Source organism: Aphelocoma coerulescens, chromosome 30 (genome assembly GCF_041296385.1).
Source record: "Aphelocoma coerulescens isolate FSJ_1873_10779 chromosome 30, UR_Acoe_1.0, whole genome shotgun sequence".
In the NCBI taxonomy this organism is placed as follows: domain Eukaryota; kingdom Metazoa; phylum Chordata; class Aves; order Passeriformes; family Corvidae; genus Aphelocoma; species Aphelocoma coerulescens.
In genome coordinates, this window is record NC_091043.1 from 1,556,008 (window position 1) to 1,575,775 (window position 19,768).

Genomic DNA, 19,768 nt, shown 5'->3' on the forward strand with positions numbered 1-19,768 from the left:
GTCACTGTTACCTGTGGGTGTCACTGTCACCTGTGGGTGTCACTGTGTGTGTCACTGTCACCTGTGGGTGTCACCTGTGTGTCCCTGTGTGTGTCACTGTCACCTGTGTCACCTGTGTGTCACCTGTGGGTGTCCCTGTGTGTCCCTGTGCCCGCGGTGCCAACGCTGCAGCTCGGCCACCGAGAGCCTGCGGCGGGCACAGAGCACCATCCGCGAGCTGCAGGTGTGTCACTGTCACCTGTGTCACCCGTGGGTGTCACTGTCACCTGTGTGTCACCTGTGTGCCACCCGTGGGTGTCACCTGTGTGTCACTGTGTGTGTCACTGTCACCTGTGTGTGTCACTGTCACCTGTGGGTGTCACCTGTGGGTGTCACTGTCACCTGTGTCACCTGTGTGTCACCTGTGGGTGTCCCTGTGTGTCCCTGTGCCCGCGGTGCCAGCGCTGCAGCTCGGCCACCGAGAGCCTGCGGCGGGCACAGAGCACCATCCGCGAGCTGCAGGTGTGTCACTGTCACCTGTGTCACCCGTGGGTGTCACTGTCACCTGTGTGTCACCTGTGTGTCACCTGCGGGTGCCACCTGTGGGTGTCACTGTCACCTGTGTCACCCATGGGTGTCACCTGTTTCACCTGTGTGTCATTGTCACCTGTGTGTCACCTGTGTGTCACTGTCACCCATGGGTGTCACCTGTGTCACTTGTGTCACTGTCACCTGTGTGTCACCTGTGGGTGTCACCTGTGGGTGTCACTGTCACCTGTGTCACCCATGGGTGTCACCTGTGTGTGTCACCTGTGGGCGTCACTGTGTGTGTCACTGTCACCCATGGGTGTCACCTGTGGGTGTCACTGTCACCTGTGGGTGTCACCTGTGTCACTTGTGTCACTGTCACCCGTGTGACCTGTGTGTCACTGTCACCTGTGTGTCACCTCTGTGTCACCTCTGTGTCATTGTCGCCAGTGGGTGTCACCTGTGTGTCACTGTCCCCGTGGCTCCCTGGCACCCGTGTCACTGTCCGTGTGTCCCTGTGTGTCCCTGTGTGTCCCCGTGTGTCCCTGTGTGTCCCTGTGTGTCCCTGTCCCTGTGTGTCACTGTCCCTGTGTGTCCCTGTGTGTCACTGTCCCTGTGTGTCACTGTCCCTGTGTGTCCCCGTGTGTCCCTGTCCCTGTGTGTCACTGTCCCTGTGTGTCCCTGTGTGTCACTGTCCCTGTGTGTCACTGTCCCTGTGTGTCCCCGTGTGTCCCTGTGTGTCACTGTGTGTCCCTGTGTGTCCCTGTGTGTCACTGTGTGTCCCTGTGTGTCCGTGTGTCCCTGTGTGTCCCTGTCCCTGTGTGTCACTGTCCCTGTGTGTCCCTGTGTGTCCCTGTGTGTCCCCGTGTGTCCCCATGTGTCCGTGTGTCCCTGTGTGTCACTGTCCCTGTGTGTCCCTGTCTGTCCCTGTGTGTCCTTGTCTGTCCTCGTGTGTCCCTGTGTGTCCCTGTGTCACTGTCCCTGTGTGTCCCTGTGTGTCCCCGTGTGTCCCTGTGTGTCCCTGTGTGTCCCTGTTCCTGTGTGTCACTGTGTGTCCCTGTGTGTCCCTGTTCCTGTGTGTCACTGTGTGTCCCTGTGTGTCCCCGTGTGTCCCTCCGTGTCCCTCCGTGTGTCCCTGTGTGTCCCCATGTGTCCCTGTGTGTCCCTGTGTGTCCCCATGTGTCCCTGTGTGTCCCTGTGTGTCCCTGTTCCTGTGTGTCACTGTGTGTCCCTGTGTGTCCCCGTGTGTCCCCCCGTGTCCCTCTGTGTGTCCCTGTGTGTCCCCGTCTGTCCCTGTGTGTCCCTGTCCCCGTGTGTCACTGTCCCTGTGTGTCCCTCTGTGTCCCTGTGTGTCCCTGTGTGTCCCCGTGTGTCACCTGTGTCACACAAGGGACGCCCCGGCCGAGCGAGGGGGGGCGGTGACGCACCGGGGACACCTCGGTGACATTTGGTGACACGGGGGGGGGGAGGGGAGCCCCCGGTGTGAGCGGGGGGAGGTGACGGGAGGGTGGCACTCTGGTGGCACTCTGGTGGCACTCTGGTGGCACGGGGGAACCCCTGTGTGACCGGGGGAGGTGACAGGGCAGGTGGCACTCTGGTGGCACTCTGGTGACAGGGCAGGTGGCACTCTGGTGGCAGGGCAGGTGGCACTGTGGTGGCACTCTGGTGACAGGGCGGGTGGCACTCTGGTGGCACTCTGGTGGCACTCTGGTGCCAGGGCGGGTGGCACTCTGGTGGCACTCTGGTGCCAGGGCAGGTGGCACTCTGGTGCCAGGGCGGGTGGCACTGTGGTGGCACTGTGGTGACACGCTGGTGGCACTCTGGTGCCAGGGCGGGTGGCACTCTGGTGGCATGCTGGTGGCACTCTGGTGGCACTCTGGTGGCACTGTGGTGACACGCGGGTGGCACTCTGGTGCCAGGGCGGGTGGCACTCTGGTGGCATGCTGGTGGCACTCTGGTGGCACTGTGGTGGCACTCTGGTGCCAGGGCGGGTGGCACTCTGGTGGCACTCTGGTGCCAGGGCGGGTGGCACTCTGGTGGCACTCTGGTGACACGGGGTCACCCCGGCTGAGCGAGGAGCTCGTGACAGGGGGGAGGTGGCACTGGGGGACATTTGGGGACATTCGGGGAACCCCCGGCTCTCAGAGGGGTTCGTGGCAGGGGGAGGTGATGTTTGGTGACACTGGGTGACACTGGGTGACACCGAGTGGCATTGGGTGGCATTGGGTGACACCTGGTGGCATTGGGTGGCATTGGGTGGCATTGGGTGACACCTGGTGACACTGGTGGCACTCTGGTGACACTAGGTGACAGTGGGTGACATTGGGTGACACCGGGTGACACTGGGTGACATTGGGTGACACTGGGTGACATTTGGTGACCCCAGGTGACACTGGGTGACATTGGGTGACACTGGGTGACACTGGGTGACCCCAGGTGACACTGGGTGACACTGGGTGACATTGGGTGACACTGGGTGACACTGGGTGACCCCAGGTGACACTGGGTGACACTGGGTGACACTGGGTGACACCTGGGTGACACCGGGTGACCCCAGGTGACACTGGGTGACACTGGGTGACACCGGGTGACACTGGGTGACATTGGGTGACACTGGGTGACACTGGGTGACACCTGGGTGACACCGGGTGACCCCAGGTGACACTGGGTGACACTGGGTGACATTGGGTGACACTGGGTGACACCGGGTGACACCTGGTGACACTGGGTGACACTGGGTGACATTGGGTGGCACTGGGTGACATTGGGTGACCCCGGGTGACACTGGGTGACATTGGGTGACCCCAGGTGACACTGGGTGACACTGGGTGACATTGGGTGACACTGGGTGACCCCAGGTGACACTGGGTGACACTGGCTGACATTGGGTGACACTGGGTGACCCCAGGTGACACTGGGTGACATTGGGTGACCCCAGGTGACACTGGGTGACACCTGGTGACACTGGGTGACATTGGGTGACACTGGGTGACATTGGGTGACATTGGGTGGCACTGGGTGACATTGGGTGACCCCAGGTGACACTGGGTGACACCGGGTGACGCTGGGTGACATTGGGTGACCCCAGGTGATATTTGGTGGCACTGGGTGACACTGGGTGACACCTGGTGACACCTGATGACACTGGGTGACATTGGGTGACCCCAGGTGACACTGGGTGACATTGGGTGACCCCAGGTGACACTGGGTGACATTGGGTGACATTGGGTGGCACTGGGTGACATTGGGTGATATTTGGTGACACTGGGTGACACTGGGTGACCCCGGGTGACACCGGGTGACACTGGGTGACACTGGGTGACAGGGGAACCCCCGTCTGAGCGAGGAGTTCGTGGCGCAGCTGGAGACGGAGCTGGAGCAGTCGCGGCTGGGGGGGTGACACTGGGTGACACCGGGTGACGCTGGGTGACATTGGGTGACCCCAGGTGATATTTGGTGGCACTGGGTGACACTGGGTGACCCCAGGTGACATTGGGTGACCCTGGGTGACACTGGGTGACCCCGGGTGACACTGGGTGACATTGGGTGACACTGGGTGACATTGGGTGACATTAGGTGACACTGGGTGACACTGGGTGACATTGGGTGATATTTGGTGACATTGGGTGACATTGGGTGACCCCAGGTGACACTGGGTGACCCCGGGTGACACTGGGTGACACTGGGTGACACCTGGTGACATTGGGTGACACTGGGTGACCCCAGGTGACACTGGGTGACATTGACTGACATTGGGTGACCCCGGGTGACACTGGGTGACATTGGGTGACACTGGCTGACATTGGGTGACACTGGGTGACCCCAGGTGACACTGGGTGACATTGGGTGACCCCGGGTGACACTGGGTGACATTAGGTGACACTGGGTGACACTGGGTGACATTGGGTGACCCCAGGTGGCACTGGGTGACACTGGGTGACCCCAGGTGACACTGGGTGACCCCAGGTGGCACTGGGTGACACTGGGTGACATTGGGTGACACTGGGTGACATTGGGTGACAGGGGAACCCCCGTCTGAGGGAGGAGTTCGTGGCGCAGCTGGAGACGGAGCTGGAGCAGTCGCGGCTGGGGGGGTGACCCCGGGTGACACTGGGTGACACTGGGTGACACCTGGTGACACTGGGTGACCCCAGGTGACACTGGGTGACACTGGGTGACATTGACTGACATTGGGTGACCCCAGGTGACACTGGGTGACATTGGGTGACCCCAGGTGACGCTGCATGACATTGGGTGACCCCAGGTGACACTGGGTGACACCGGTGACACTGGGTGACATTGGGTGACACTGGGTGACATTGGGTGACCCCAGGTGACACTGGGTGACACTGGGTGACATCTGGTGACACCTGATGACACTGGGTGACATTGGGTGACCCCGGGTGACACTGGGTGACACTGGGTGACATTTGGTGACATTGGGTGACACTGGGTGACACTGGGTGACACTGGGTGACATTGGGTGACATTGGGTGACCCCAGGTGACACTGGGTGACACTGGGTGACACCTGATGACACTGGGTGACATTGGGTGACCCTGGGTGACACTGGGTGACATTGGGTGACACTGGGTGACATTGGGTGATATTTGGTGACACTGGGTGACACTGGGTGACCCCAGGTGACACCGGGTGACACTGGGTGACACTGGGTGACATTGGGTGACACTGGGTGACCCCAGGTGACACTGGGTGACACTGGGTGACATTGGGTGACATTGGGTGACACTGGGTGACACTGGGTGACATTGGGTGACCCCAGGTGGCACTGGGTGACACTGGGTGACCCCAGGTGACACTGGGTGACACTGGGTGACATTGGGTGACACTGGGTGACCCCGGGTGACACTGGGTGACACTGGGTGACCCCAGGTGACACTGGGTGACATTGACTGACATTGGGTGACCCCGGGTGACACTGGGTGACATTGGGTGACACTGGCTGACATTGGGTGACACTGGGTGACCCCAGGTGACACTGGGTGACATTGGGTGACATTAGGTGACACTGGGTGACACTGGGTGACATTGGGTGACCCCAGGTGGCACTGGGTGACCCCAGGTGACACTGGGTGACACTGGGTGACACCGGGTGACCCCAGGTGACACTGGGTGACACTGGGTGACATTGACTGACATTGGGTGACCCCAGGTGACACTGGGTGACATTGGGTGACACTGGGTGACATTGGGTGACCCCAGGTGACGCTGCGTGACATTGGGTGACCCCAGGTGACACTGGGTGACACCTGGTGACACTGGGTGACACTGGGTGACATTGGGAGACACCTGGTGACACCTGATGACACTGGGTGACATTGGGTGACCCCGGGTGCCACTGGGTGACACTGGGTGACACCGGGTGACACTGGGTGACACTGGGTGACAGGGGAACCCCCGTCTGAGCGAGGAGTTCGTGGCGCAGCTGGAGACAGAGCTGGAGCAGTCGTGGCTGGGGGGGTGACACTGGGTGACACCGGGTGACACTGGGTGACATTTGGTGACCCCAGGTGGCACTGGGTGACACTGGGTGACACTGGGTGACACCGGGTGGCACCGGGTGACACTGGGTGACATTGGGTGACAGGGGAACCCCCGTCTGAGCGAGGAGTTCGTGGCGCAGCTGGAGACGGAGCTGGAGCAGTCGCGGCTGGGGGGGTGACACTGGGTGACACTGGGTGACATTTGGTGACCCCAGGTGGCACTGGGTGACACTGGGTGACACTGGGTGACACTGGGTGACACTGGGTGACAGGGGAACCCCCGTCTGAGCGAGGAGTTCGTGGCGCAGCTGGAGACGGAGCTGGAGCAGTCGCGGCTCCGCGAGAGCGAAACCCTGGGGGCCCTCAAGGAGATGCAGGACAAGGTCCTGGACATGGAGAAGGTGACACGGGGGGGGACCCCGGGGGGACAGCGGCAACGGGAGGGTCCCGTGGGTGGCCCTGGGGACAGGGAGGGTGACACGAGTGGCCTCAGGGGTGGGGGGGTCCCGTGGGTGGCCCTGGGGACAGGGAGGGTGACACGAGTGGCCTTGGGAGGGTCCCGTGGGTGACCCTGGGGACAGGGAGGGTGACACGAGTGACCTTGGGAGGGTCCCACGGGTGGCCCTGGGGACAGGGAGGGTGACACGAGTGGCCTTGGGAGGGTCCCGTGGGTGGCCCTGGGGACAGGGAGGGTGACACGAGTGGCCTTGGGAGGGTCCCACGGGTGGCCCTGGGGACAGGGAGGGTGACACGAGTGACCTCAGGGGTGGGGGGGTCCCACGGGTGGCCCTGGGGACAGGGAGGGTGACACGAGTGGCCTTGGGAGGGTCCCACGGGTGGCCCTGGGGCGCCCTGTGAAGGTCCCCAGGGGTGTCCCCAGGGTTGTCCCCTCAGAGGATCGGCCCCTCCTTGGGGTGTCCCTGTCCCGGGAATGTCCCCGGGGGTGGCCCCGCTGCTGTCCTCGTGTGTCCCCTCTGTGTCCTCTCTGTGTCCCCTCTGTCCCTGTGTGTCCCTGTGTCCCCACTGATGTCCCCTCTGTGTCCCCCACGTGTCCCCCCTGCTGTCCCCCCTGCTGTCCCCTTGATGTCCCCCTGCTGTCCCCTGTCCCACTGATGTCCCCATGTCCCCCCTGCTGTCCCCCCTGATGTCCCCTGTCCCACTGCTGTCCCCTGTCCCCATTGCTGTCCCCCTGCTGTCCCCATGTCCCCTGTCCCTCCTGCTGTCCCTCCTGCTGTCCCCTGATGTCCCCCCTGCTGTCCCCTGTCCCCCTGCTGTCCCCCCTGATGTCCCCCCTGCTGTCCCCTATCCCTCTGCTGTCCCCCCTGATGTCCCCTGTCCCCCATGATGTCCCCCCGCTGTCCCCCCTGCTGTCCCCTGTCCCCCTGATGTCCCCTGTCCCCTCTGCTGTGCCCCTGTTCCCCCTGATGCCCCCTTGCTGTCCCCTGCTGTCCCCTGTCCCCCTCTGATGTCCCCCTGATGTCCCCTGTCCCCTGTCCCCCCCTGCTGTCCCCCCTGCTGTCCCCTGATGTCCCCCTGCTGTCCCCCCCGCTGTCCCGTCCCCCCCGCTGTCCCGCTGATGTCCCCACGCTGTCCCCATGTCCCCTGTCCCCTCTGCTGTCCCCTGTCCCCCCCCGCTGTCCCACTGCTTTCCCCTGTCCCGCTGATGTCCCCTGTCCCCCCTGCTGTCCCCCTGCTGTCCCATGTCCCCCCTGCTGTCCCCTGATGTCCCCATTGCTGTCCTCTTGATGTCCCCCTGCTGTCCCCATGTCCCCTCTCCCCCCCGCTGTCCCGCTGATGTCCCCCTTGCTGTCCCATGTCCCCTGTCCCCCTGCTGTCCCCTGTTCCCCCTGATGTCCCCCTGCTGTCCCCTGTCCCCCCCGCTGTCCCCTGCTGTCCCCTGCTGTCCCCCCTGCTGTCCCCCTGCTGTCCCCTGTCCCCCTGCTGTCCCCTGTCCCCCCTGCTGTCCCCCTGCTGTCCCCTGTCCCCCCTGCTGTCCCCCCCAATGTCCCCTGTCCCCCCTGATGTCCCCTCTCCCGCTGATGTCCCCAGTCCCCCTACTGTCCCCCCCGCTGTCCCCTGTCCCCCCTGCTGTCCCGCTGTCCCCTGATGTCCCCCCTGATGTCCCCTGTCCCCCTGCTGTCCCCTATCCCCCTGCTGTCCCCTGTCCCCCTGCTGTCCCCATGTCCCCTGTCCCCCCCTGCTGTCCCCCCGCTGTCCCCTGCTGTCCCCCCGCTGTCCCGCTGATGTCCCCCCTGCTGTCCCATGTCCCCTGTCCCCCTGCTGTCCCCCTGCTGTCCCCCTGCTGTCCCCTGTCCCCCCTGCTGTCCCCCTGCTGTCCCCCTGATGTCCCCTGTCCCCCCTGCTGTCCCCATGTCCCCTGTCCCCCCCGATGTCCCCCCTGCTGTCCCCATGTCCCCTGTCCCCCCCCGATGTCCCCCCTGCTGTCCCCATGTCCCCTGTCCCCCCCTGCTGTCCCCCCTGCTGTCCCCCTGATGTCCCCTGTCCCCCCTGCTGTCCCCATGTCCCCTGTCCCCCCCGCTGTCCCCTGTCCCCCCTGCTGTCCCCATGTCCCCTGTCCCCCCCTGCTGTCCCCCCTGCTGTCCCCATGTCCCCTGTCCCCCCCTGCTGTCCCCCCTGCTGTCCCCCTGCTGTCCCCTGTCCCGCTGATGTCCCCTGTCCCCCCCTGCTGTCCCCATGTCCCCTGTCCCCCCCTGCTGTCCCCCCTGCTGTCCCCATGTCCCCTGTCCCCCTGCTGTCCCCCCTGCTGTCCCCCTGCTGTCCCCTGTCCCTCTGCTGTCCCCTGTCCCGCTGATGTCCCCTGTCCCCCCTGCTGTCCCCCCGCTGTCCCCTGCTGTCCCCCCGCTGTCCCCATGTCCCCTGTCCCCCCTGCTGTCCCCCTGCTGTCCCCCTGATGTCCCCTGTCCCCCCCTGATGTCCCCCCTGCTGTCCCCATGTCCCCTGTCCCCCCTGCTGTCCCCCCGCTGTCCCCATGTCCCCTGTCCCCCCTGCTGTCCCCCTGCTGTCCCCCTGATGTCCCCTGTCCCCCCCTGATGTCCCCCCTGCTGTCCCCATGTCCCCTGTCCCCCCTGCTGTCCCCCTGCTGTCCCCATGTCCCCTGTCCCCCCCTGCTGTCCCCCCTGCTGTCCCCCTGCTGTCCCCTGTCCCTCTGCTGTCCCCTGTCCCGCTGATGTCCCCTGTCCCCCCTGCTGTCCCCATGTCCCCTGTCCCCCCCCTGCTGTCCCCCTGCTGTCCCCTGATGTCCCCTGTCCCCCCCCCGCTGTCCCCCCGCTGTCCCCTGACGTCCCCGCGCCGCCGCCAGCGCCAGACGCTGCTGCCGGACGAGGCCAACGTGCTGCGGCTGCAGGAGGAGCTGCAGGGGCTGGCCCTGCGCGAGGCCGAGGCGCTGAGCGCCCTCAGCGACCTGCAGAGACAGGTGCGGGAGCTGGGGGATACCTGGCAGGTGAGACTGGGAGCACTGGGAGCACTGGGGGGAATGGGGGGGATGGGGGGAATGGGGGAATGGGGGGAATGGGGGACAGCTGGCAGGTGAGACTGGGGACACTGGGGGAACTGGGGGGACTGGGGGGTGCTGGGGGGAATGGGGGACACCTGGCAGGTGAGACTGGGGGCACTGGGGGGAACGGGGACACTGGGGGGACTGGGGGGACTGGGGGACACCTGGCAGGTGAGACTGGGGGCACTGGGAGCACTGGGAGCACTGGGGGGAATGGGGGGAATGGGGGACACCCGGCAGGTGAGACTGGGGGCACTGGGAGCACTGGGGGGACTGGGGGTGCTGGGGGACACCTGGCAGGTGAGACTGGGGGCACTGGGGGGAATGGGGACACTGGGGGGACTGGGGGTAAACTGGGGGCACTGGGGGTGCTGGGGGACACCTGGCAGGTGAGACTGGGGGCACTGGGGGGACTGGGGGGAAACTGGGGGGACTGGGGGGAATGGGGGTGCTGGGGGCACTGGGGGTGCTGGGGGTGCTGGGGGGCATTGGGGGTGCTGGGGGGAATGGGGGACAGCTGGCAGGTGAGACTGGGAGCACTGGGGAAACTGGGGGTGCTGGGGGGAATGGGAGGACTGGGGGGAATGGGGGTGCTGGGGGACACCTGGCAGGTGAGACTGGGGGCACTGGGGGGACTGGGGACACTGGGGGGAATGGGGGACACCCGGCAGGTGAGACTGGGGGCACTGGGAGCACTGGGGAGACTGGGGGGTACTGGGGGGAATGGGGGTGCTGGGGGACACCTGGCAGGTGAGACTGGGGGCGCTGGGGGCACTGGGGGGAATGGGGGGACTGGGGGACACCTGGCAGGTGAGACTGGGGGCACTGGGAGCACTGGGGGGAATGGGGGGAATGAGGGGACTGGGGGGAATGGGGGGAATGGGGGACACCTGACAGGTGAGAGTGGGGGCACTGGGGAAACTGGGGGTGCTGGGGGGTGCTGGGGGGAATGGGGGACACCTGGCAGGTGAGACTGGGGGCACTGGGAGCACTGGGGGGAATGGGGGGAATGAGGGGACTGGGGGGAATGGGGGGAATGGGGGGAATGGGGGACACCTGGCAGGTGAGACTGGGGGCACTGGGAGCACTGGGGGGAATGGGGGGAATGAGGGGACTGGGGGGAATGGGGGGAATGGGGGGAATGGGGGACACCTGGCAGGTGAGACTGGGGACACTGGGGGAACTGGGGGGACTGGGGGGAATGAGGGGACTGGGGGGAATGGGGGGAATGGGGGGAATGGGGGACACCTGACAGGTGAGAGTGGGGGCACTGGGGAAACTGGGGGTGCTGGGGGGTGCTGGGGGGAATGGGGGACACCTGGCAGGTGAGACTGGGGGCACTGGGAGCACTGGGGGGAATGGGGGGAATGAGGGGACTGGGGGGAATGGGGGGAATGGGGGGAATGGGGGACACCTGACAGGTGAGAGTGGGGGCACTGGGGAAACTGGGGGTGCTGGGGGGTGCTGGGGGGAATGGGGGACACCTGGCAGGTGAGACTGGGGGCACTGGGAGCACTGGGGGGAATGGGGGGAATGAGGGGACTGGGGGGAATGGGGGGAATGGGGGGAATGGGGGACACCTGGCAGGTGAGACTGGGGGCACTGGGGAAACTGGGGGGACTGGGGGGAATGGGGGGTGCTGGGGGGAATGGGGGGAATGGGGGACAGCTGGCAGGTGAGACTGGGAGCACTGGGGAAACTGGGGATGCTGGGGGGACTGGGGGTGCTGGGGGGAATGGGGGGAATGGGGGAATGGGGGGAATGGGGGACACCTGGCAGGTGAGACTGGGGGCACTGGGGAAACTGGGGGGAATGGGGGGTGCTGGGGGGAATGGGGGGAATGGGGGGAATGGGGGACACCTGGCAGGTGAGACTGGGAGCACTGGGGAAACTGGGGGGACTGGGGGGAATGGGGGGAATGGGGGACACCTGGCAGGTGAGACTGGGGGCACTGGGGGGAACGGGGACACTGGGGGGACTGGGGGGACTGGGGGACACCTGACAGGTGAGACTGGGGGCACTGGGAGCACTGGGGGTGCTGGGGGGACTGGGGGGAATGGGGGGACTGGGGAGAATGGGGGGACACCTGGCAGGTGAGACTGGGGGGACTGGGGGTGCTGGGGGTGCTGGGGGGAATGGGGGACAGCTGGCAGGTGAGACTGGGGACACTGGGGAAACTGGGAGCACTGGGGGTGCTGGGGGGAATGGGGGACACCTGGCAGGTGAGACTGGGGGCACTGGGGGGACTGGGAGCACTGGGGGTGCTGGGGGGAATGGGGGGACACCTGGCAGGTGAGACTGGGGGGACTGGGGGTGCTGGGGGGTGCTGGGGGGAATGGGGGGAATGGGGGACAGCTGGCAGGTGAGACTGGGGGCACTGGGGAAACTGGGGGTGCTGGGGGTGCTGGGGGGAATGGGGGACACCTGGCAGGTGAGACTGGGGGCACTGGGAGCACTGGGGGGAATGGGGGGAATGAGGGGACTGGGGGGAATGGGGGGAATGGGGGGAATGGGGGACACCTGGCAGGTGAGACTGGGGGCACTGGGGAAACTGGGGGTGCTGGGGGGAATTGGGGGAATGGGGGGACTGGGGGGAATGGGGGACACCTGGCCGGTGAGACTGGGGGGACTGGGGGGACTGGGGGTGCTGGGGGGAATGGGGGACACCTGGCCGGTGAGACTGGGGACACTGGGGAAACTGGGAGCACTGGGGGTGCTGGGGGGAATGGGGGACACCTGGCAGGTGAGACTGGGGGCACTGGGGGGAATGGGGGGAATGGGGGGAATAGGGGACACCTGGCAGGTGAGACTGGGGGAAACGGGGGGTAAACTGGGGGGACTGGGGGTGCTGGGGGGTGCTGTGGGGAATGGGGGGAATGGGGGACAGCTGGCAGGTGAGACTGGGGGCACTGGGGAAACTGGGGGGAATGGGGGGACTGGGGGGTGCTGGGGGCACTGGGGGACACCTGGCAGGTGAGACTGGGGGCACTGGGGGCAGACTGGCGGCACTGGGGGGAATGGGGGCACTGGGGGCACTGGGGACACCCAGCTGTCCCTAGGGGTGTTCCCAGGTATCCCCAGGGGGGTTCCCAGGTGTCTCCAGATGTCCCCAGCCCTGTCCCCCGTCCCAGGGGTGTCCCCAGGTGTCCCAGGGGTGTCCCCGGGGTGTCCCAGGGGTGTCCCAGGGGTGTCCCAGGGGTGTCCCAGGGGTGTCCCAGGTGTCTCCCCAGATGTCCCCAGCCCTGTCCCGCTGTCCCAGGGGTGTCCCCAGGTATCCCCAGGTGTCCCAGGGGTGTCCCAGGTGTCCCCCGGGGTGTCCCAGGGTGTCCCCAGGGTGTCCCCAGGGTGTCCCAGGGGTGTCCCAGGGGTGTCCCAGGGGTGTCCCAGGGGTGTCCCCAGGAGGTTCCCAGGGGTGTCCCCAGGGTGTCCCAGGGGTGTCCCAGGGTGTCCCCAGGGTGTCCCCAGATGTCCCAGGTGTGCCCAGCCCTATGCCCTGTCCCAGGGGTGTCCCAGGATGTCCCAGGGGTGTCCCAGGATGTCCCAGGGGTGTCCCAGGGGTGTCCCCAGGGTGTCCCAGGGGTGTCCCCAAGGTGTCCCCAGGGTGTCCCCAAGGTGTCCCCAGGGTGTCCCCAGGGTGTCCCCAGGGTGTCCCAGGGGTGTCCCCAGGGTGTCCCAGGGGTGTCCCAGGGGTGTCCCCAGGGTGTCCCCAGGGTGTCCCCAAGGTGTCCCCAGGGTGTCCCCAAGGTGTCCCAGGGGTGTCCCAGGTGTCCCAGGGGTGTCCCCAGGGTGTCCCAGGGGTGTCCCAGGGGTGTCCCCAGGGTGTCCCAGGGGTGTCCCAGGGGTGTCCCCAGGGGTGTCCCCAGGGTGTCCCCGGGGTGTCCCCGGGGTGTCCCAGGGGTGTCCCAGGGGTGTCCCCAGGGTGTCCCAGGGGTGTCCCAGGGGTGTCCCAGGGGTGTCCCCAGGAGGTTCCCAGGGGTGTCCCCAGGTGTCCCAGGGGTGTCCCAGGGTGTCCCCAGGGTGTCCCCAGATGTCCCAGGTGTGCCCAGCCCTATGCCCTGTCCCAGGGGTGTCCCAGGGTGTCCCAGGGGTGTCCCAGGATGTCCCAGGGGTGTCCCAGGTGTCCCCAGGGTGTCCCAGGGGTGTCCCAGGGGTGTCCCAGGGGTGTCCCCAGGAGGTTCCCAGGGGTGTCCCCAGGGTGTCCCAGGGGTGTCCCAGGGGTGTCCCCAGGAGGTTCCCAGGGGTGTCCCAGGGTGTCCCAGGGTGTCCCCAGGGTGTCCCCAGGGTGTCCCAGGGGTGTCCCAGGGGTATCCCAGGGGTGTCCCCAGGTGTCCCCGGGGTGTCCCAGGGGTGTCCCCAGGTGTGCCCAGCCCTGTGCCCTGTCCCAGGGGTGCCCATGTGTGCCCAGGTGTGCCCAGCCCTGTGCCCTGTCCCAGGTGTGTCCCAGGTGTGCCCAGCCCTGTGCCCTGTCCCAGGTGTGCCCAGGTGTACCCAGGTGTGCCCAGCCCTGTGCCCTGTCCCAGGTGTGCCCAGGTGTCCCAGGTGTGCCCAGGTGTGCCCAGCCCTGTGCCCTGTCCCAGGGGTGTCCCAGGTGTGCCCAGGTGTGCCCAGCCCTGTGCCCTGTCCCAGGGGTGTCCCAGGTGTGCCCAGGTGTGCCCAGCCCTGTGCCCTGTCCCAGGTGTGCCCAGGTGTGCCCAGCCCTGTGCCCTATCCCAGGGGTGTCCCAGGGGTGTGCCCAGGTGTGCCCAGCCCTGTGCCCTGTCCCAGGTGTGCCCAGGTGTGCCCAGGTGTGCCCAGCCCTGTGCCCTGTCCCAGGTGTGCCCAGGTATCCCCAGGTGTGCCCAGCCCTGTGCCCTGTCCCAGGTGTGCCCAGGTGTCCCCAGGGTGTCCCAGGTGTGCCCAGGTGTGCCCAGGTGTGCCCAGCCCTGTGCCCTGTCCCAGGTGTGCCCAGGTGTCCCCAGGGTGTCCCAGGTGTGCCCAGGTGTGCCCAGGTGTGCCCAGCCCTGTGCCCTGTCCCAGGTGTGCCCAGGTGTCCCCAGGGTGGCCCAGGTGCGCCCAGGTGCGCCCAGGTGTGCCCAGCCCTGTGCCCTGTCCCAGGTGTCGCGCGGGGGCCGCTGGAAGGAGCCGCGGGCGCTGCACGAGGCCGTGCTGGGGGCGCGGCTCAGGGAGACCCAGGCACAGCTGGAGCTGCGGGCACTGAGGCAGAGGGTGCTGCAGCTGGAGACCCAGGTACTGTACTGGGATGGACTGGGAGGGACTGGGAGGGACTGGGAGGGACTGGGAATGGGGCTGCGGGCACTGAGGCAGAGGGTGCTGCAGCTGGAGACCCAGGTACTGTACTGGGATGGACTGGGATGGACTGGGAGGGACTGGGAATGGGGCTGGGGGCGCTGAGGCAGAGGGTGCTGCAGCTGGAGACCCAGGTACTGTACTGGGAGGGACTGGGATGGACTGGGAGGGACTGGGAATGGGGCTGGGGGCGCTGAGGCAGAGGGTGCTGCAGCTGGAGACCCAGGTATTGTACTGGGAGGGACTGGGAGGGACTGGGATGGACTGGGAATGGGGCTGGGAATGGGGCTGGGGGCGCTGAGGCAGAGGGTGCTGCAGCTGGAGACCCAGGTACCGTACTGGGAGGGACTGGGAGGGACTGGGAATGGGGCTGGGAGGGACTGGGAGGGACTGGGAGGGACTGGGAATGGGGCTGGGGGCGCTGAGGCAGAGGGTGCTGCAGCTGGAGACCCAGGTACTGTACTGGGAGGGACTGGGAGGGACTGGGAATGGGGCTGCGGGCACTGAGGCAGAGGGTGCTGCAGCTGGAGACCCAGGTATTGTACTGGGATGGACTGGGATGGACTGGGAGGGACTGGGAATGGAGCTGCGGGCGCTGAGGCAGAGGGTGCTGCAGCTGGAGACCCAGGTACTGTACTGGGAGGGACTGGGAGGGACTGGGAATGGGGCTGCGGGCACTGAGGCAGAGGGTGCTGCAGCTGGAGACCCAGGTACTGTACTGGGAGGGACTGGGAGGGACTGGGAGGGACTGGGAATGGAGCTGCGGGCACTGAGGCAGAGGGTGCTGCAGCTGGAGACCCAGGTACTGTACTGGGAGGGACTGGGAGGGACTGGGAGGGACTGGGAATGGAGCTGCGGGCACTGAGGCAGAGGGTGCTGCAGCTGGAGACCCAGGTATTGTACTGGGAGGGACTGGGAGGGACTGGGAATGGGGCTGGGGGCACTGAGGCAAAGGGTGCTGCAGCTGGAGACCCAGGTATTGTACTGGGATGGACTGGGATGGACTGGGATGGACTGGGAATGGAGCTGCGGGCGCTGAGGCAGAGGGTGCTGCAGCTGGAGACCCAGGTACTGTACTGGGATGGACTGGGATGGACTGGGAGGGACTGGGAATGGGGCTGCGGGCACTGAGGCAGAGGGGGCTGCAGCTGGAGACCCAGGTATTCTACTGGGATGGACTGGGATGGACTGGGAGGGACTGGGAATGGAGCTGCGGGCGCTGAGGCAGAGGGTGCTGCAGCTGGAGACCCAGGTATTGTACTGGGAGGGACTGGGAGGGACTGGGAATGGGGCTGGGGGCGCTGAGGCAGAGGGGGCTGCAGCTGGAGACCCAGGTATTGTACTGGGAGGGACTGGGAGGGACTGGGAGGGACTGGGAATGGAGCTGCGGGCGCTGAGGCAGAGGGTGCTGCAGCTGGAGACCCAGGTAACTGGGATGGACTGGGATGGACTGGGAGGGACTGGGAATGGGGCTGGGGGCGCTGAGGCAGAGGGTGCTGCAGCTGGAGACCCAGGTATTGTACTGGGAGGGACTGGGATGGACTGGGAATGGGGCTGGGAGCGCTGAGGCAGAGGGTGCTGCAGCTGGAGACCCAGGTACCGTACTGGGAGGGACTGGGATGGACTGGGAATGGGGCTGCGGGCACTGAGGCAGAGGGTGCTGCAGCTGGAGACCCAGGTATTGTACTGGGATGGACTGGGAGGGACTGGGAATGGGGCTGCAGGCGCTGAGGCAGAGGGTGCTGCAGCTGGAGACCCAGGTACTGTACTGGGATGGACTGGGATGGACTGGGAGGGACTGGGAATGGAGCTGCGGGCGCTGAGGCAGAGGGTGCTGCAGCTGGAGACCCAGGTAACTGGGATGGACTGGGATGGACTGGGATGGACTGGGAGGGACTGGGAATGGGGCTGGGAATGGGGCTGGGGGTGCTGAGGCAGAGGGTGCTGCAGCTGGAGACCCAGGTAACTGGGATGGACTGGGAGGGACTGGGATGGACTGGGAATGGGGCTGGGGGTGCTGAGGCAGAGGGTGCTGCAGCTGGAGACCCAGGTAACTGGGATGGACTGGGAGGGACTGGGAGGGACTGGGAATGGGGCTGGGGGCGCTGAGGCAGAGGGTGCTGCAGCTGGAGACCCAGGTATTGTACTGGGAGGGACTGGGAGGGACTGGGAGAGACTGGGAATGGGGCTGGGGGCGCTGAGGCAGAGGGTGCTGCAGCTGGAGACCCAGGTACTGTACTGGGAGGGACTGGGATGGACTGGGATGGACTGGGAGGGACTGGGAATGGGGCTGGGGGCGCTGAGGCAGAGGGTGCTGCAGCTGGAGACCCAGGTACTGTACTGGGATGGACTGGGAACAGGACTGGGGGCACTGGGAGAGCAGGGATGGGGCTGGGGGTGACAGCGGGGACGGGGGGCGGGGCTCTGTGTCCTGGGTTAATCCCGGGTTAATCCCAGCTCTATCCCGGCTCTATCCTGAGTTAATCCCGGCTCTCTCCCGGGTTAATCCCGGCTCTCTCCCGGGTTAATCCCGGCTCTATCCTGAGTTAATCCTGGCTCTATCCCGGGTTAATCCCGGCTCTATCCTGGGTTAATCCTGGCTCTATCCCGAGTTAATCCCGGCTCTATCCCAGGTTAATCCTGGCTCTGTCCCGGGTTAATCCCGGCTCTATCCTGGGTTAATCCCAGCTCTATCCCGTTCCAGGGCCGGATCCAGCGGTCCGTGCTGGGCCGGGCCGAGCAGGCCTGTGCCGGGCTGCGGGAGCAGGGGTTAATCCCGGCTCTATCCCGGGTTAATCCCGGCTCTATCCCGGGTTAATCCCGGCTCTATCCCGGGTTAATCCCGGCTCTATCCTGGGTTAATCCCAGGTTAATCCCGGCTCTATCCCGGGTTAATCCCAGGTTAATCCCGGCTCTATCCCGGGTTAATCCCGGCTCTGTACCATTCCAGGGCCGGATCCAGCGGTCCGTGCTGGGCTGGGCCGAGCAGGCCTGTGCCGGGCTGCGGGAGCAGGGGTTAATCCCGGCTCTATCCCGGGTTAATCCCAGCTCTATCCCGTTCCAGGGCCGGATCCAGCGGTCCGTGCTGGGCCGGGCCGAGCAGGCCTGTGCCGGGCTGCGGGAGCAGGGGTTAATCCCGGCTCTATCCTGGGTTAATCCCGGCTCTATCCCGGGTTAATCCCGGCTCTATCCGGGGTTAATCCTGGCTCTGTCCCGGGTTAATCCCGTCTCTATCCCGGGTTAATCCCGGCTCTGTCCCGGGTTAATCCCGGCTCTATCCCGTTCCAGGGCCGGATCCAGCGGTCCGTGCTGGGCCGGGCCGAGCAGGCCTGTGGCGGGCTGCGGGAGCAAGGGTTAATCCCGGCTCTATCCCGGGTTAATCCCGGCTCTATCCTGAGTTAATCCCGGCTCTCTCCCAGGTTAATCCCGGCTCTATCCCGTTCCAGGGCCGGATCCAGCGGTCCGTGCTGGGCCGGGCCGAGCAGGCCTGTGGCGGGCTGCGGGAGCAGGGGTTAATCCCGGCTCTATCCCGGGTTAATCCCGGGTTAATCCCGGCTCTATCCCGTTCCAGGGCCGGATCCAGCGGTCCGTGCTGGGCCGGGCCGAGCAGGCCTGTGCCGGGCTGCGGGAGCAGGGGTTAATCCCGGGTTAATCCCGGGTTAATCCCGGCTCTATCCCGTTCCAGGGCCGGATCCAGCGGTCCGTGCTGGGCCGGGCCGAGCAGGCCTGTGCCGGGCTGCGGGAGCAGCTCCGCGCCGCGGCCGCCCAGAGCCAGGGGCTGCAGGCCCAGCTCAGCGAGAGCCACCGGAAACACGCAGAGGCCCAGTGCAAGGTGGGGGGGACAGAGGGACAGAGGGACAGGGAGGGGACACAGAGGGGACAGAGGGACAGAGAGGGACAGAGAGGGGACAGAGGGACAGCAAGGGGACAGAGTGACAGGGAGGGGACAGAGAGGGACAGAGAGGGGACAGAGGGACAGCGAGGGGACAGAGTGACAGGGAGGGGACAGAGGGACAGCGAGGGGACAGAGTGACAGGGAGGGGACAGAGGGACAGGGAGGGGACAGAGGGACAGAGAGGGGACACGGAGGGGACAGAGAGGGGACAGAGGGACAGGGAGGGGACAGAGTGACAGGGAGGGGACAGAGGGACAGGGAGGGGACAGAGGGACAGAGAGGGGACAGAGGGACAGGGAGGGGACAGCTGGGGGTGCCCCACGTGGCTCCTGTGGCTCCTCTGTCCCCTCCCTGTCCCTCGGGCAGCGCCGGCCCCTCCAGGGACACCCCCTGTCCTGTCCTGGGGACCCCCCTGTCCCCTCCCCACGGACCCCCCTGTCCCCTCCCCACAGTGACCCCCCTGTCCCCTCCCCACAGTGACACCCCTGTCCCCTCCTGTGGTGACCCCCCTGTCCCCTCCCCAGGGTGACACCCCTGTCCCCTCCCCAGTGACACCCCTGTCCCCTCCCCAGGGACCCCCCTGTCCCCTCCCTAGGGTGACACCCCTGTCCCCTCCCCAGGGACACCCCTGTCCCCTCCCCAGTGACACCCCTGTCCCCTCCCCACAGTGACACCCCTGTCCCCTCCCTAGGGTGACACCCCTGTCCCCTCCCCAGGGACACCCCTGTCCCCTCCCCAGGGACCCCCTGTCCCCTCCCCACGGTGACACCTCTGTCCCCTCCCCAGTGACCCCCCTGTCCCCTCCCCAGTGACACCCCTGTCCCCTCCTGTAGTGACACCCCTGTCCTGTCCTGGGGACCCCCCTGTCCCCTCCCCACAGTGACACCCCTGTCCCCACCCCAGGGTGACCCCCCTGTCCCCTCCCAGGGGACCCCCCCTGCACTTTGGGGTCCCGGTGTCAGCTCCTTGCAGGGTCTCAGTGACCCCGCTCCTGTCCCCGTGTCCCCTCCGCTGCCTTCCCCTGTCCCCAGAGGCCGGGGAGCGTCCCTGGGGGTGTCCCTG

General features: G+C 66.4%; 1 protein-coding gene across 1 annotated transcript in view; it reads left to right on the plus strand.

Annotated features, from left to right (window-relative positions):
- The window catches only part of EVI5L (ecotropic viral integration site 5 like), a 110,891-nt gene that overhangs the window by 85,441 nt on the left and 5,682 nt on the right, over positions 1–19,768 (plus strand). The window contains exons 15-18 of the mRNA XM_068997996.1: positions 6,284–6,412; positions 9,331–9,471; positions 14,620–14,751; positions 18,497–18,643. Coding sequence (XP_068854097.1) covers positions 6,284–6,412; positions 9,331–9,471; positions 14,620–14,751; positions 18,497–18,643 — 549 coding nt within the window. The remainder of the gene's footprint in view (positions 1–6,283; positions 6,413–9,330; positions 9,472–14,619; positions 14,752–18,496; positions 18,644–19,768) is intronic.